The sequence below is a fragment of the Dermacentor variabilis genome, chromosome 11 (assembly GCF_050947875.1).
Source record: "Dermacentor variabilis isolate Ectoservices chromosome 11, ASM5094787v1, whole genome shotgun sequence".
NCBI lineage: Eukaryota > Metazoa > Arthropoda > Arachnida > Ixodida > Ixodidae > Dermacentor > Dermacentor variabilis.
The window spans coordinates 57,808,035-57,823,035 of NC_134578.1; the positions used below are offsets into that span (position 1 = coordinate 57,808,035).

At 45.1% G+C, this 15,001-nt stretch overlaps 1 protein-coding gene across 7 annotated transcripts in view; it reads right to left on the reverse strand.

Annotated features, from left to right (window-relative positions):
• Prosap (SH3 and multiple ankyrin repeat domains prosap) overlaps positions 1-15,001 on the reverse strand; it is a 228,490-nt gene that overhangs the window by 11,910 nt on the left and 201,579 nt on the right. For 6 of the 7 annotated variants that reach the window (XM_075675787.1, XM_075675786.1, XM_075675785.1 and 3 more), the window contains 5 exons: positions 11,758-12,012; positions 8,607-8,792; positions 5,229-5,415; positions 3,598-3,671; positions 2,074-2,198 (listed from right to left, as the gene is read on the reverse strand). In XM_075675787.1, the coding sequence (XP_075531902.1) occupies positions 2,074-2,198; positions 3,598-3,671; positions 5,229-5,415; positions 8,607-8,792; positions 11,758-12,012 (827 nt within the window). The remainder of the gene's footprint in view (positions 1-2,073; positions 2,199-3,597; positions 3,672-5,228; positions 5,416-8,606; positions 8,793-11,757; positions 12,013-15,001) is intronic. The other variant, XM_075675790.1, reaches the window with a different exon arrangement.

Below are 15,001 nucleotides of genomic sequence, written 5' to 3' on the forward strand. Positions count from 1 at the left end.
GGGGGGGAGGGGAGGAGGCCTTTAAGTGGACCTTGAACAATATAGGGTTGTCCACCTTCACCGGAGAAAATAAAATATACCATCACCAAAGGTGACGGTATATATTTCCCCTCCCGCTCTCCCCTTTGGTGACGGTATATACCGTCACCAAAGGGGAGAGGGGGAGGGGGATGCCGTATCCAAAGGGTAGAGCGGGGAGGGATATTTTGTAAACCGTTGCTTAGGCCGTAACTATAAACTAAACTTTTAAAAAACTTAACAAATTCCCGATAAGCCGAGTACAAAAGCTTGAGTGATCAAAATCTCATTCAATAGTTTACATGACATTTGGTACACTTTTAATATCTTCATGTCGCTATTTTTGCAAAAATATTGTTTATAGGGATGTATATAACTTATAAATGCATTACACAGCAATACATGCAACTGCAGATGACAACAAAATACACGATGATTTCCGAAATTAAGAAAAAAAGAACTCTGATTGAGGAGTGCATTCCTTTGCGACAAATTCAGTTGTCTGGTCTGTATAAACGCCTGTCGGCGATGCAGCTTAGAATTTGCCGATTTAGGCAGAGCCCGAAAAACAGGGAAATGGCGTGCCGGTCCATGGGTCGAACCGGCAGCTGGCACTTTGAGGAGTTTTCTGGAGTACGCCGGTCATCGTGGCTCCTTGTAGATGCTTGTATGCTCCCTCTGGTGCGATAGCAGTGCTCTCTCTCTTTCTCTCTCTCTCTCTCTCTCTCTCTCTCTCTGCGGTTCCTAAGCTTTTTTTCAAACTACGCTCATGCATTGGTACCTTTAGGTTGAAAGGGAGAGGGGATGAGGGAGTAACTAACTGACGCGTCACCAGTCGACGGCAAGATGAAGCTCCTTGTCACCCATCGCCTGCTAAGTCGTGCTTGAAATGGTTGTTGTGACCCATCAGCAGGTTCTCCTTGAAAATGCGACCTACCTGGCATCGCTTGCATGGCGTGCCCAGATCACATTTTGTTTCTGTGCTAAGAAAGCGGTGTTTTTATAGATTGTCTTCGTCGTCCATGGTTACTGCTAGAGCCAGCAGAGTCCCAATCATTGTGCGCGAGTTGTGAAGCACGAGGGCCATCGGCAATTCAGAAACCGGTATGATTGAAGGGCTCTGCATCTCACAGCATGCTGTGCATGGGCATTGAACTTTCTGTGCAGGTAACATGTAATCGTAGTCAGCCCAAAACGCCCAGTATCATTCTCCGTGAAGATTACCGCGTCCGTCAAAATAAAGAAAGCCTACTTTACTATTACTTAAGGGTGTTCGAATAGTGACATTCTCGAATCGAATCGAGTACGAATGTTCGATAAAAATATTCTTCGAATATCGAATAGAATGACGAGTCGGATATTTCCTAGTTATAGAAAAAACGAACTCAAAGTATTGTGCGGAGTCCCCTTGCTGAAAAATAGGCTTATTTGCATTATTGATTTACCATGTAATGCCGTTCGCAGTAGGAAGTCCGGTCAACTGAGGGGTTTGAAAACTGAAAACAAGGGCTTTATTTTATCTGCTTTCTGTTACCGGCGCTCCTGGAGCATAATCATTCGTAATAATTTAAACATTCCATGCTTGCATTGACACATTGGCAAGTGTTGACAGGTGTTATCCTTTATATTTGAAAAGAAACGAATATTCGACAGTTAGTTCCAATGGTTGATTCTCGAATCGAATGTGAAGCAAACAGTAAGCAGCATTCGATTCGTAGTCGCAATTTCGGATACCCATACACCCCTGCTATTCCTGTTAGTTTTTTGAAGTACTTATTCACTACGATTGAAAAACGACCCAACGCCATGCTGATTTATATCATGGGCTTGGTTCAATTACCAATATTTTTCTTTTGTAGAAAATATCAGAGAGTGGTAACTAGGTAGATCTTAATGTCACGCTGCAATTCGAATCTCGCACAGAGAAGCACTCTTTCTGTTTGTGCTGGAATTCCCATAATTTCAACATTCATTTTCATGACCGAAATAAAGCACGCTCACTAATAAATTTTCCAGGCGACAACTTTATCCCAAATTTTGCCCGCTGTCACTCACCTCGAGCAAGAAGTCTCCTTTCTTGAGGCCGGCAAGGTCAGCCACTCCACCTTGGTCCACGTCATCCAAATACTGCAAGCTCGGCCAGTTTTCCGTTGGCTGCCGTTCCATGAGTGGACTCGTGGCTGCAGAGATATATCCACAACGCTTGCTCACAATTTTTTTTTCTATGACCAGCGATCGATAGAAGTCTTAAAGGCATAAGGTCAGGCTCTTTGAAATTATGAGAAAATGTTATACCTTACATGTGCGATATCTACAGGTCAATCTAGACTGACAATTGCATGACATTAAATGTTATTGTACGCAAAATACTGGAAAAATCTTAAGCGTAGTTGAAGTTCCCACTCGAAAACTGGCGCATGACGTCTTGGGTGTCGCGTAGTTTCTTGACGTTATAAGCATCATCGCGGGGTTTCCTTCCCAGGTTCCGGGTTATTTGAGCCCATAAGCTTATTTGACTGATTATTTATCCACCCACCGACACTCCTTATACCTTTATCGAGAGTAGACGCTGCAAGAGAGCTTCGCAGTCTCGCTCGTACCATCTCGTTAAGTTACTGGCAAACACCACAGAACTCTTAAGTTTCGTTTATACAGCCTCGACTCATCTCTGAAACTTAAATTACCAGCAAACCTTTCACGACGTGACGCAACACTGCTGTGTCGGCTGCGGGTAGGAATAGCATTCACCAACTCCTATAGCTATCGTATTGGAATGGCGGACTCACAAATGTGCCCTAAGTGCAAGAGTGAAGAGGCCATCAGTCATCTTCTGTGGCACTGTTCTCGCTTTGATAACCAACGTAAGACTCTCCAGTGTGCCTTGAATAGACTAGATGACAGGCCATTTACAGAATCAAAGATCTTGGGAGCCTGGCCTCACAGTTCATTAGCCCAGAAAGTAGTTCGAGCCCTTTTTCACTACCTGAAGGCAACAGACTTGAATGCGCGACTATAGACATCCTACACCTAACTTAGTGCATGTGAAAGTGCGGTATAGACTCATGTTCTTTCTCTCTCTCTCTCTTTCACTCCCCATTCCCCTCCCCACGTGTAGGGTAGCAAACTAGACTCAGTCTGGTTAACCTCCCTGCCTTTCCTTCTTCCCTTCTTTCTAGCTCTAACTCTTTCTCTCTTTATCCACCCTTTTGTGCGTGTGTGTGTGTGCGTATGTGTGTATGTATGTGCGTGTGCGTGTGTGTGTATGTCAGTGTGTCTGTGTTTTTTTCGTCAGTAATCTACAAGCAAATAGTGGGTGGCCAAACAGATCTATATGGCGCCTCCGATGGCCTCGTATGTTATAACAGAAAAATGTCGGTCGCCATGTTTCAGATCCAAGAAGAGAACAGTACAAGGTGCTTGGTGGTCTGTTCACGTCTGAACAAACAGATTATTTTCTGTTTGCTTGTACACCAGGGAACCTCAACTCGCGGAAAGTTCGTGCGCTGCCGGATAATCCCTTCAAGCAACTTCATATCAGTCAGAAATAACATGGGTAACTTCCGAAGTCGAAACCCTCACCTTTGGCTCCTCTTAGGACAAACCCGAAACCTTTTTTGCTCCTGTGCAATACAACAGTGCGTGGCTCTCCATACCTGCGAAAAGAATGGGGTTCGTGGTAGTATAGATTTTGCGCAGCCAGTTCAATTTGGGTGAGCCCCTTGAGTTACTAAAAGCAAGCTACATCTGTATTTTCAAGAAGAGTGAAACAGGCCCGTTTCCGGTATTCTTTCTTGTTCGCGGTGAAAGATTGGAAGTTCGGCCACACAGAACGGTAGGCTATACCAACATCTTAGCCAAGAAAAACGGCTACAAAATATAAGGGGTAACGGAACAACAAAACGCTATCAAAACATGTTTATGGGCGACGAAAAAACACAGGAAGAAAGAAAAGGTTTAAAAGAGTTCAAGAACGGCAGTTGCATGAACAAGTCCTAAGAACAAAGAGAAAACGAAAAAAACTAGGCCAGAACTGAGCACCGCTGTCAAACTATGCTACTATAATGTGATGACCGCGATGTCTGAACAGCTGCGCGCGCGTGTGTCATTGCACATTCCCATTCACCAGATTGACGATTCAATAATTTGTATCTCTTACAAACATGTGATTTCATGCACACTGTTACGTTTAGAACACCTCGAGTTTTCTTAAATACTTCTAATAAAGTGTGTCTATAATGTTACAAAGAAATGCGTGACCAATGGTCGAAGCGAACTTCTGTCTTCTAGCACAGCAGCCCGGTGCTGTAATCATTACGCCACGATCACACGTATACTCCTCTGACGTCAATGTCGCTCTCTGAAACGTCTGGCGCCAGCTGCGTCATGTGACAGTTTCTGGCATTCTTCCCTCATGGCAGCTAGCGCTTTGATATGCTGTGTTGGACTGCACTGCCTCCGGGATTGGCCCATATTTTTCGTCACAGGTACGGGACACATTTAAAGTGGCTGAAGTCCATATATAAGGCTACCGCAATTAAAACACTTAATATTGTGTTAACAATGGAAAGTCGCTGCCCAGGATAAAATCCCGTGGAGCTTTTAAAGCTAACCTCTGCGAGGCCATGACTAGGCAATTTCTGCAGAGATAAAGGCCGTCTGCTTTTTAGGTGTTGAGACATTTCGAAGCCCAGGCGTTTAGGCGAGCGATTTCATGCCGCAGGTCACTTCTCCAGTTAGGTGAAACGAAATATTGCAGTGGATATGTTTTACAAAACCGTTTTACGCATCTTTTCATTCTCTGCCAATTTCGCGCAAGTAATGTTTTTGACAATGCCTATCAAATACACATCTAGGTAGGCATTACATACAGGCCCAACCATCGAGCCCCGATGTATATCGCCCAAAACGGCCTGAGTTGTAAATGAACTCATTTAAGCCATCATTTAAAAAAAACTATGTCGGCAGATAATGCAGTCGTATGCGTTCTCTACTGTTCAAGCCGTAGTGGCCGTGTTAACGAACCCGCCACTACAAACACCTTTTAAATGTCTTTTATACGTCTTGACGCTCGCGCATCCGACACTGCCTGCTTTCTCCACGTCTTCACGACCACATCCTGACTGTTTCTTGCAAAGTTGCAGCGCACATTACAGTATAACTTTCCATATGCCCCAACAAAAACCTTAACGCGTGAGCCATCACCCGCTTACATTATCCATCGCCGCGGAAGTGTTGCAGCCCCAGACGAGGTTTGCATCTCTCGGCGGCCTCTGACACGACCCTGAGACGAGGAACTGCCCCTCATCTTGACCTCTTGAACGGCGGCGCTGGGGAACATCCCCTGGCGGCCATCTCGTGTCCGTCCCTCCAGCATGCCGGTATCGCTCACCTCGGTGACTGAAAGCAGAAGGAAAGTGCGCGGGGTGTCCAAAACGTGGCGTCTATAACGGCTCCGCAATTGCTTCTGGCGCATGCAATCAGCAAAAACGCGGCGTTCGAAATTGGCTTCTGTTTTCCTGACAGAAGTGTTGTTGGGGCGTGGATTTGGATACAATCAATTACGCGATCCTTGGCGCCAACAGCGCGAAAGAAGTTTGGAATTAGCGGAAACGTGAAGACACTATGATAATGCTGACTCTTGGTCGTGTTGCTTTCGTACGAAAGAAAACCTCTCAGATTACGTGCACACAGAAATAGAAAAAGGGCGCACCACGGAGCACCACTTCCAACTGTTTCATTACGGAAAAAAATTTACGCTCCTATACATGCCAAGCACCTTTTTCGTTGCTTGATATGCTTCTTCGTTTTTTGTATTTGGATATACCAATGTCAATTACTATTTTCTCGAAGCACACATCGATTGCGCCTGCTCATTTCCAATTCGTTCCCACGGAAAAGTAATGCTATACTCATCATCATCAGCAGCAGCAGCAACAGCCTATTTTATGTAAACTGCAGGACGAAGGCCTCTCCCTGCGATCTCCGATTACCCCTGTCCTACGCCAACTGATCCCAACACGCACCCGCAAATTTCCTAATTTCGTCGCACCACCTAGTCTTCTGCCGTCCTCTACTGCGCTTCCCTTCTCCTGGTACCCATTCTGTCACCTTAATGGTCCAACGGTTATCTAATCTGCGCATTATATGACCTGCCCAACGCCATTTTTTTCTATTAATGTCAATGGAAATATTGTCTATCCCCGTTTGCTCTCTGATCCAAACCGCTTTCTTTCTGTCTCTTAAAGTTATGCCTAGCATTCTTCCTTGCACCGCTCTTTGCGCGGTCTTTAACTTGTTCTCAAGCTTCTTTGTCAGTCTCCAAGTCTCTGCCCGATATGTCGGCACTGGTAAAATGCACTGATTGTATATCTTCCTTTTCAATGATAACGGTAAGCTTCGAGTCAGGAGCTCACGATGTCTGCCGTATGCGACCCAACCCATTTTTATTCTTCTGTGAATTTCCTTCTCATGGTCGAGGTTCCCTGTGATTAGTTGACCTAGGTAAACGTACTCCTTCACAGACTTTAGAGGCTGATTTGCGATCCTGAACTCTCCTTCCCTTGCCCGGTCATTCATCATTATCTTTGTCTCCTGCATAATAATCTTCAACCCCGCTCTTACACTCTCCCTGTTAAGGTCCTCAATAATTTGCTGTAACTCATCTGCAATGTTGCTGAATAGACCAATGGCATCGGCAAACCAAAGGTTACTGAGGTATTCGCTGTCGATCCTTACTCCTAAACCTTCCCAGTTTAATAGCTTGAATGCTTCTTTTAAGCACGCAGTGAATATCATTGGAGAGATTTTGTTTCCTCATCATTGGAGAGATGGTGTCTCCTTGTCTGACCCCTTTCTATATAGGTATCTTCCTACTTGTGTAGAATTATGGTGGCTGTGGAATCTCTGTAGATATTTTCCAGAGTGTTTACGTAAGCGGTCTGTACTCATTGATTACGCAATGCCTCTATGACTGCTGGTGTCTACTGAATCAAATGCTTTTCCGTAATCTATGAAAGCCACATAGAGAGGCTTATTGTACCCTGCGGATTTCTCGATAACCTGATAAATGACATGGATGTGATCCCTTGTAGAGTATCCCTTCCTGAAGCCAGCGTATTCCTTTGGTTGACTAAAGTCCAGTGCCTCCCTTATTCTTTTGTAGATTATTTTGGTAAATATTTTATATAATACTGGGAGTAAGCTAATGAGCCTATAATTTTTCACTTCTTTAACGTCTCCCTTTTTGTAGATTAGTACAATGTTTGCATTCTTCCAGTTTTCTGGCATCCTTGCAGTTGATAGACGCTTCGTGTAGAGAGCTTCCAGTTTTTCTAGCATTATGTTGCCTCCATCTTTGATTAAATCGACTGTTATTCCATCTTCTCCTGCCACTTTTCCCCGTTTCACGTCTTGCAAGGCCTTTCTGATCTCACTTCTAGTTATAGGAGGAGTTTCTGTATCCTGTTCATTATTGTTTCGAATGGAGTACTCCTGAGTCCTCTGGGTACTGTACAGGTCAGTATATAATTATTCCGCTGCTTTTATTATACCTTCTAGATTGCTGATGATATTACCCTGCTTATCCTTCAGTGCATACATCTTGGCTTGTCCTATGCCAGGTTTCTTTCTCACTGATTTCAGGCTGCGTGCATTTTTTACGGCTTCTTCGGTCTTTGTCACGTTATCATTTCGATTATCACTTAGTTTCGCCATGTTGATAACTTGTGACAGTTCCGCGAATTCTATCTTATATTTGAGTTGGACACTTTCATTCTTTGTCCTTTCTTTATTAGGCCCTTTGTTACTTGTGAGATCTTGCCTGCTGGTTGCGTTGGCGCCTTGCCTCCCACTTCAATTGCTGCCTCTGAAGCCAGCCTCGTTACGATTTCATTCATTACCTCTATGCCATCATCATCATCTCTCTGTTTTAAGGATGCATATTTGCAAGTATCAGCCCAAATTTGTCTGCTTTTACCCTTACTGCCTCTATGTTGACCCGTTCATTCTTGACCAATTTTACTCTTTTTCTGTTCGAATTTGGGTGAATCCTAGCCCTCACTAACCTATGATCACTGCAATTCACCCTACCTATCACTTCTACATCCTGCACTATGCTGGGATCGACAGCAAGAATGAAATCAATTTCATTTCTAGTTTCACCATTAGGGCTTTTCCAGGTCCACTTTCTGTTGCTACGTTTCCTGAAAAATGTGTTCATTATTCTGAGCTTATATCTTTCTGCGAATTCCACCAGCATCTCTCCTCTAGCGTTTCTAGAATGGACGCCGTAGTTGCCAATTGCCTGTTCACCCGCCTGCTTTTTTTTCCCATTTTTGCATTGAAGTCGCCCATTACTAGAGTATACCGAGCTTTCACTTTTCTCATCGCTAATTCAACGTCCTCATAAAACTGATCTACTTCCCTATCGTCGTGATTGGAGCGAGCCGTACAGTCGTTTCGTGTGCTACCAAACAAACAGCCGTACGCTAGCCTAAAGATGTCTACATTCTTTTATACCAACAGTGCGGGACACCCCCGGAGATTAAAGAAAAGTGATCGGGGCAACGGTGAGGGCCCGCGCCACCCACCTTGAACAATGTCACCGCAGTTGAGAGACAGGTGTCCCTGGAGCGGGCTCTGGTACTCGGAGACACAGACGCACGTCGTTCCCACCGTGATCACTTCGGGCGTGTCCGAACTGTCGGTGCTCGAGTCGCAGCTGTGCGCGCTGTTGCTCGTACAGACACCCGACGATTCGCTTGTGGCGCTCTTGTCTGCGAGTGGCAGCGCGACCAACGATGCCGACACTGTCAACACTGGTAGTAAGACGGCGCCACTGAAGGCGGCAAGCAGGTGAACGCCTTAGCGGCTATGGCGTTGCGCTGCTAAGCACGAGGTAGGGGGATCAAATCCTGGCCGCGGCGGCCGCATTTCGATGGGGGGGGGGGCGAAATGCAAATACGGCCGTCTGCAAAGGTATGTGACTAGTGATCTTGTCTGTGCTGAATACGTTAAGGAATTACAAGTGACTAGTAACGTTACACACACCTCAGTGACTGGTTACATGTGAAATGCAAGCGAGGACGTAGCGTTCAATTACTCCACTTTTGCCTCCTTCGTAGTTATCCACAACACTACTTCCTTGCATTTTTATGCACTGAGCAGCAACTGCAAGGCAACAGGCGCAGCCTCTGTCAGAACAATTAACAGATTGATTGATTGATTGATTGATTGATTGATTGATTGATTGATTGATTGATTGATTGATTGATTGATTGATTGGAGTTAATGAATCAAATAATTATAGGATCTGCGAAAAAGACCACTGTGGGAAGGGCTAGTACTGTTCACCTGGGTCTCTTTAGCATTCACCCAAAGCTCGTTACATGGGTCTTTCTGCATTCCGTTTCCATTAAAACACGGCTGCCGAGACCGGTACTCACCCCTGCGGCTGTGTGCTCAGGAAACGCTGGCACTAGAAGCACGAGTGAATGTTTGTTTTGAGCGCAGCGTGTCCGTTCAATAAACTCTTGGCATTGCAAAACGCTAAATGGACAGGATGCCAATTCGCTTCCCTCCAGATAGCTTTCGGGCAGGACTGATGTTACAGGAGACGTACTGCAGTGAACAGCTGCGCCTATAGTAGAGCAGCTTCGTTTCTTTTGACGAAGGTTGTACATGCACGGAGCATCATGAAATAAACACCTTCTATTGTAAACAGCAATAATGCGACAGTGACCATCATCGTGAGACCCTTTTCTTGATCTTTCAGGTACGTTGGGGCGAGAAGCAGTCAAAACTCCATATACTCTGAAACTTGCACTCAAACTACATGCCTGCATTCAGTCTCATGCACGTCGTTGGTCATTTGGCATGCAGAAAAAAAAACTTTTTTTTTCCTGGTCAGCATCTCAATACGGGCAAAATGTGAGCCTTATAGTTATACCCTTGTTCGTGCAGACAGTCAGAGGTCACACACCATTCACGCACAACAGCACAACCACAGATAACTTTTCAAAAAGTCAAAATAATTTTATAAGTAACTAAAAAAATTATTTCAAATAGGAGCAAAAACGTTGTTCGCCTAATTGTTTTCAGTTCAAGAAGTGGATTATACATGGTCTTTTCCTCTACCTCGAAGGTACGCTTTCAAGGTTGTATAAAGACACAAATGGCGAAGTCACTCAGATGACCATCCTTTCGCACAAACATACATGCTTACCATTTTTAACCCTCTTGGACGTTCCGTTCAATTGATCGAAATCCCGTTTGAGGAGACATTTAACGCTAAACATTTCAAGAGATCAAACGTTGTAAGATGTAAAATATTTTGTGATGTGGAGCACACTTGCTGCAGTGCAGCGTTTATTTCACGGCATGAGCTTTTAACCTTTCTACGTTTACCTTGTTATCTTACGTGACTAAGGTATCTATTTGGGCCTGTTGGTATGCCATAAGTACGTACAGTATCGCGCATAAAGGACACGGACACAAGAAAGAACGATGGGACAGACTATGCGCATTGTGAGCCCCATCGTTCTTGCTTGTGTCCATGTCCTTCACGCACAACACGGTACGTAATTGAAGGTTACGTGAGTATAGGTTTCAGTTCTAAGCATAACGTACCGTGGCTCACACGACAACCTCAACAACCTACCGACATGCTTAAGCACTCTACAATAGCTAGCATTGCTGGTGAAGATGCGCCAGAATTTTAGCTGGCCACTTTGTTTTAGCAGACCACTACACACAATATGCACAGGCAGTCAAGCTATAGGAATAAAACTGCCTGTTTTCTTTTATTTATGCAACCTGAGTCCCCATTTGAGCTCTTCCTCTATGCCCGGACAAACTGAGGGCCGACACATTGGCCTGAGTTCGCGAAGAAAAGTGACATTTAAAGTGCGCTTCAAAGAGACCTGTACAAATTGAGGTGAAAAAGCCAATAAGGGGTCGTCAGAAAGACTGCTTCAGCATTTAAGTTCGTCCTACTTCCAGGAGAAAACCCCTCCGTGCTTTCTTTGTGACTTTGTGCCACCTTTCCCGAATGTTCTTTCTCTTCTGTGAGTATTCTTCCACCCTACCGAGTTTCGCAAAGTCATTGGATTATATAAACCAGGCTCACTCCATGCAATATGCTTCTTGCTGACGAACAGATGCTAGGTTGCCCACAGAACTTACCAAATACCAACAAAAAAGAAAGAGAGAATTGCAGACTCCGAACAAACATTAATTCTGCGCTAACAAGCAACTCATTTTATGGCTGCAAACATTAGTGCCATATCTAAGTTAATTTTTTAGAGTTCCGGTACCTCCCAATGGGACGTATGTTGGGACTGACTGCGCCATAGCGAAGTAGGTGTACTTGACTGATAATGTGGAGATACACATGGGACAAGCAGGACGAGTGGGTAACAAAAACATGGAGGCTTAAAGTTATCAACAGTGTCCGAACAAGGGCAGGCAGCCTTATATAGTAGAACCAACGTTTACAGCAGTAAACTCAAGACCCATGACGAAGAGATGCCCTTCCGTCGAGGCGTTGGCTCCAGCCTTAAGCGTCCCTTGTTTGGCCACTGTTCATCGCATGGGACAAGGACTCCTTCATTCACTCCTTCATCCCTGTGTGAGGGAGTGGATGGGCACTCCCTTGTTTTCGGGAGTGAATCTTCGCAACCTCGCGAGCCCCGACCGACACGCTAGCGCGGAACACAAGAGGCGATCAGTGGAGAGACCCACCGGTGGCCGACGAGGCCGCCGTGCCCGAGCTGCCCTCGGAGTCGTTCGCATGCGACGAGGAGGCCATGGACGAGGCCTCGGACGCGGTGGACGCGGCCGATGAGAACGGGGGCAGCGACCGATTGGACGGGCACGGCGACGGCGGCTTGGCGCCCAGCACCACAAGCTCCAGCCTCGGGTCGCTGTGCGTGCGACTCAGGGCGGCGCTGCTGGCTCTCCGGCGAGGGTTGTACGTCGGCGGTTCGCGGTACGGCACTGCACGCGCCACACACACACACACACACCACAGCTCGCCGTCAGGTGGCGCGGGCATCTTCCGCCCCTGCTGCCGCGGCTGCCGCTACTACGTCTACCGCGTAGACTACGAGGGCGACTCAAAAATTATCCGCTTTCCACGCTGTCTTTTCGGACAAATTTCAGAAAATCCGAGTGACCAGCTTCGAGCACACGTTGTCCGAGATTTTCGGCACGATTTGTCAGCCAGTGCCTGTGCAGGATCCGAAGATATCAGGGTCACGTGCGCACTTAGTGCGGTCGTCCGTCGAGGACGCGTGTCGAACTCCTCCTTGATGGCTGATACATTAATTCCTTCCGTGAAATTCCCTAAAAACTCACGTTGGTTCGTGAGAGAAGTTTTCCTCTGCCCAGTGTCCAATGGCGTCAGCAAATACCAACACACTCGTATTGTTAGAAAAACGATTGACTGCAGCCTCCTTTTCTATCATGTGAAATAAAGTTATTGCAGCCATCAATTTTGTCACTGTTGCTGCAGCTGATTTGACTGATCTTCATACCTGCTCGGCCATGGCAAGTGAGGCAACTGACCTGAGGATGAAAAGCGAGGACAGACCGGCCAATAGTATATGCAAGACAACAGGTCTGCGGATAACTTTTGACTCGCCCGTGTACCAAGAAAAGTGCAGGTTCGGCATATTCCGGTACCAAATGCATCAGCGCACCCTCCATTTGTTTACCTAATAAAGAACCGAACTGTAAGAACATGGCATGTGTTGTGTGTAATTGCTTGACTTTGGCAGTGGTATCAACTTTCCTTTTGGTTGTTGTTTCTCGGTTTTCCCGATTTTATTCACATTGTTATCGCTTGTACCCGTGCATGCCCTCCTTCCAAGAGAAATGAAACGGTTGATAGAGATGACTGTCCTTGTCCATTGCACTTTCATGGACCGTTCTCGTTCTGTCAACACTCATCACTCACAACTGTTCCATTGTTGCCGACTGCTCAAGACTGCTGTAGCTGCTAATGCCGGCAGCGCAAAAACTCGTCAAACGTCTCTAGCACCTGCTGTTATCGCTGAATTCTTGCCTGCAAATCTTGCCGACCACCGAACGCACTACTGCCGGCAAGATCATGCTGTAAAGTCCATGCCGGGGCTTGCATGTAAACGTCAAAACGAGGACTCTGCGCCAGTCCTACCCTCATAAATACAGAATCTTGTATAAATTAATGATAAACAGGAAAGATTCAGAGATGAATATAAACATTCAGGAACTTCGATAGAAATTTTTTCTAAGGGTGCGATTCCCTTCTTTCCCACAAAAGTATGGCCTATGAAATCTCAAGGTTCTAATGAAACTTGCCAATATATCTTGGGCTCCTAACAGCGTCCTGGTTTAGATTTGCTTCTCTGGTTCGATTTTTATCCCTCTGCTATATTACATTGGTTACAACTGTGCAAAGAGACGCAATATAATATAAACATGGCATACTCCTTCGCCATTTGCGTGTCTCATTCTTTGTAAGATGCGATCGTTTTTACACTGCTTTAGACAACAAACCACAACAAGCCGCCTAAGATTCCTATATCTACTCACATAATCTTTTAGATTCAGTGTACTGTTCGCGACATAAGAGCCAGGATGTGCAGGTCGATGGCAACCTGTTCATCACATAGCTGCAGCTAGATGTGTCAAGGCAGAACTACTGCCAGAATTTATTGCTACTCACAATAAATTATTCACACAAGTGCGGAAAAACTGAACAACCTAACAAGTATTATTCTAATCAATTATTTGTGCTAGTTGTAACTAAAACCCCTACAAAAATATGTCACACTGTGCACGCAACCGTTCTGTGAAAGTGTCTTGCCGAGAAGAATCAATAAATTTCGTCGTATGGAACAACTTTTGTTGATCTAAGTATCATTCTTTAAAGTAAGCACTGAACTTCTGCTTTATAGTCTCAATATTAAGATTTCTGCCAGATGTGACCCAAATCAAAAGAACTCACGATTACCGCTGATGTGACGGATAGTATGAGAGACTTAGGCAAGCCAACTGTGATAGCCACAGTTGATGCGCATAATTCTAATGTCACTCATAATACAAGAAGACACTTTTGCACGCTTCCTAAAAATACAAATTTTTCGGGTCACGCGTATATGGCATCCTTTAAGACTAAGCAGCTTTCTACTCTTAACATTACACTCTTCATTTAAGATATAATTGTCAATTTACTCCCGCCTCATTAATGACACAACTGTATAAGAAAGTTCCGTAATCATAATCGAAGGCCGGTCAAGATGTTGACAGCTTTGGGTACAATGAGTTTATAGTGAACAAAGTTCCACAGTGACATCCGAAGGTCTATTTCAATTTGATTTGAATCGTGGTATCTGTTTTCACTTTCCTTTCAAAGCCCCTACTAATGTCAGTTTTATGTAACAACACAAATGAAAGCAGGCATGATTTACCGGAAACAAAAGAAAACAAAATGACAATGAGTGAAGCATGTTTCGGGATGCTACATTACATGCACTTGTATGGGCACATATACATGCATCATAAGTGAGCAAAATACCACATGAACATGCCATGTGTCATGCATGGTTCAACGTGTGTGCAATCATGTGCATGTGAATACTCAGTGCAAGACACCTTGGATTTGCTTCCCTAGACAACTGCACATCAACCGTACTTTGATATTTCCCCCAGCAGCAAAGAATGTCAAACCTGCACGTTTATGACTAAGCAGTCCCACAGTGGTTCCTGCTTGAATATACATGAGTAATTTGCCCTTCGACCTTTTCCAACCCCTGTATCCCCCACCCCAGCGCAGGTTAGCAAACCGGAAACTCGTCTCTGGTTATCCTCCCTGCCTTCTCTCTCTCTCTCTCTGCAACAGTGAAGTTGATGCATACTTCAAATCCTCAATGAAACCATGTGGCACAGGCATCTCAATTTTGACACTGAAGGTCTTGATAGTTTATGCGGTTTATCTAAACAT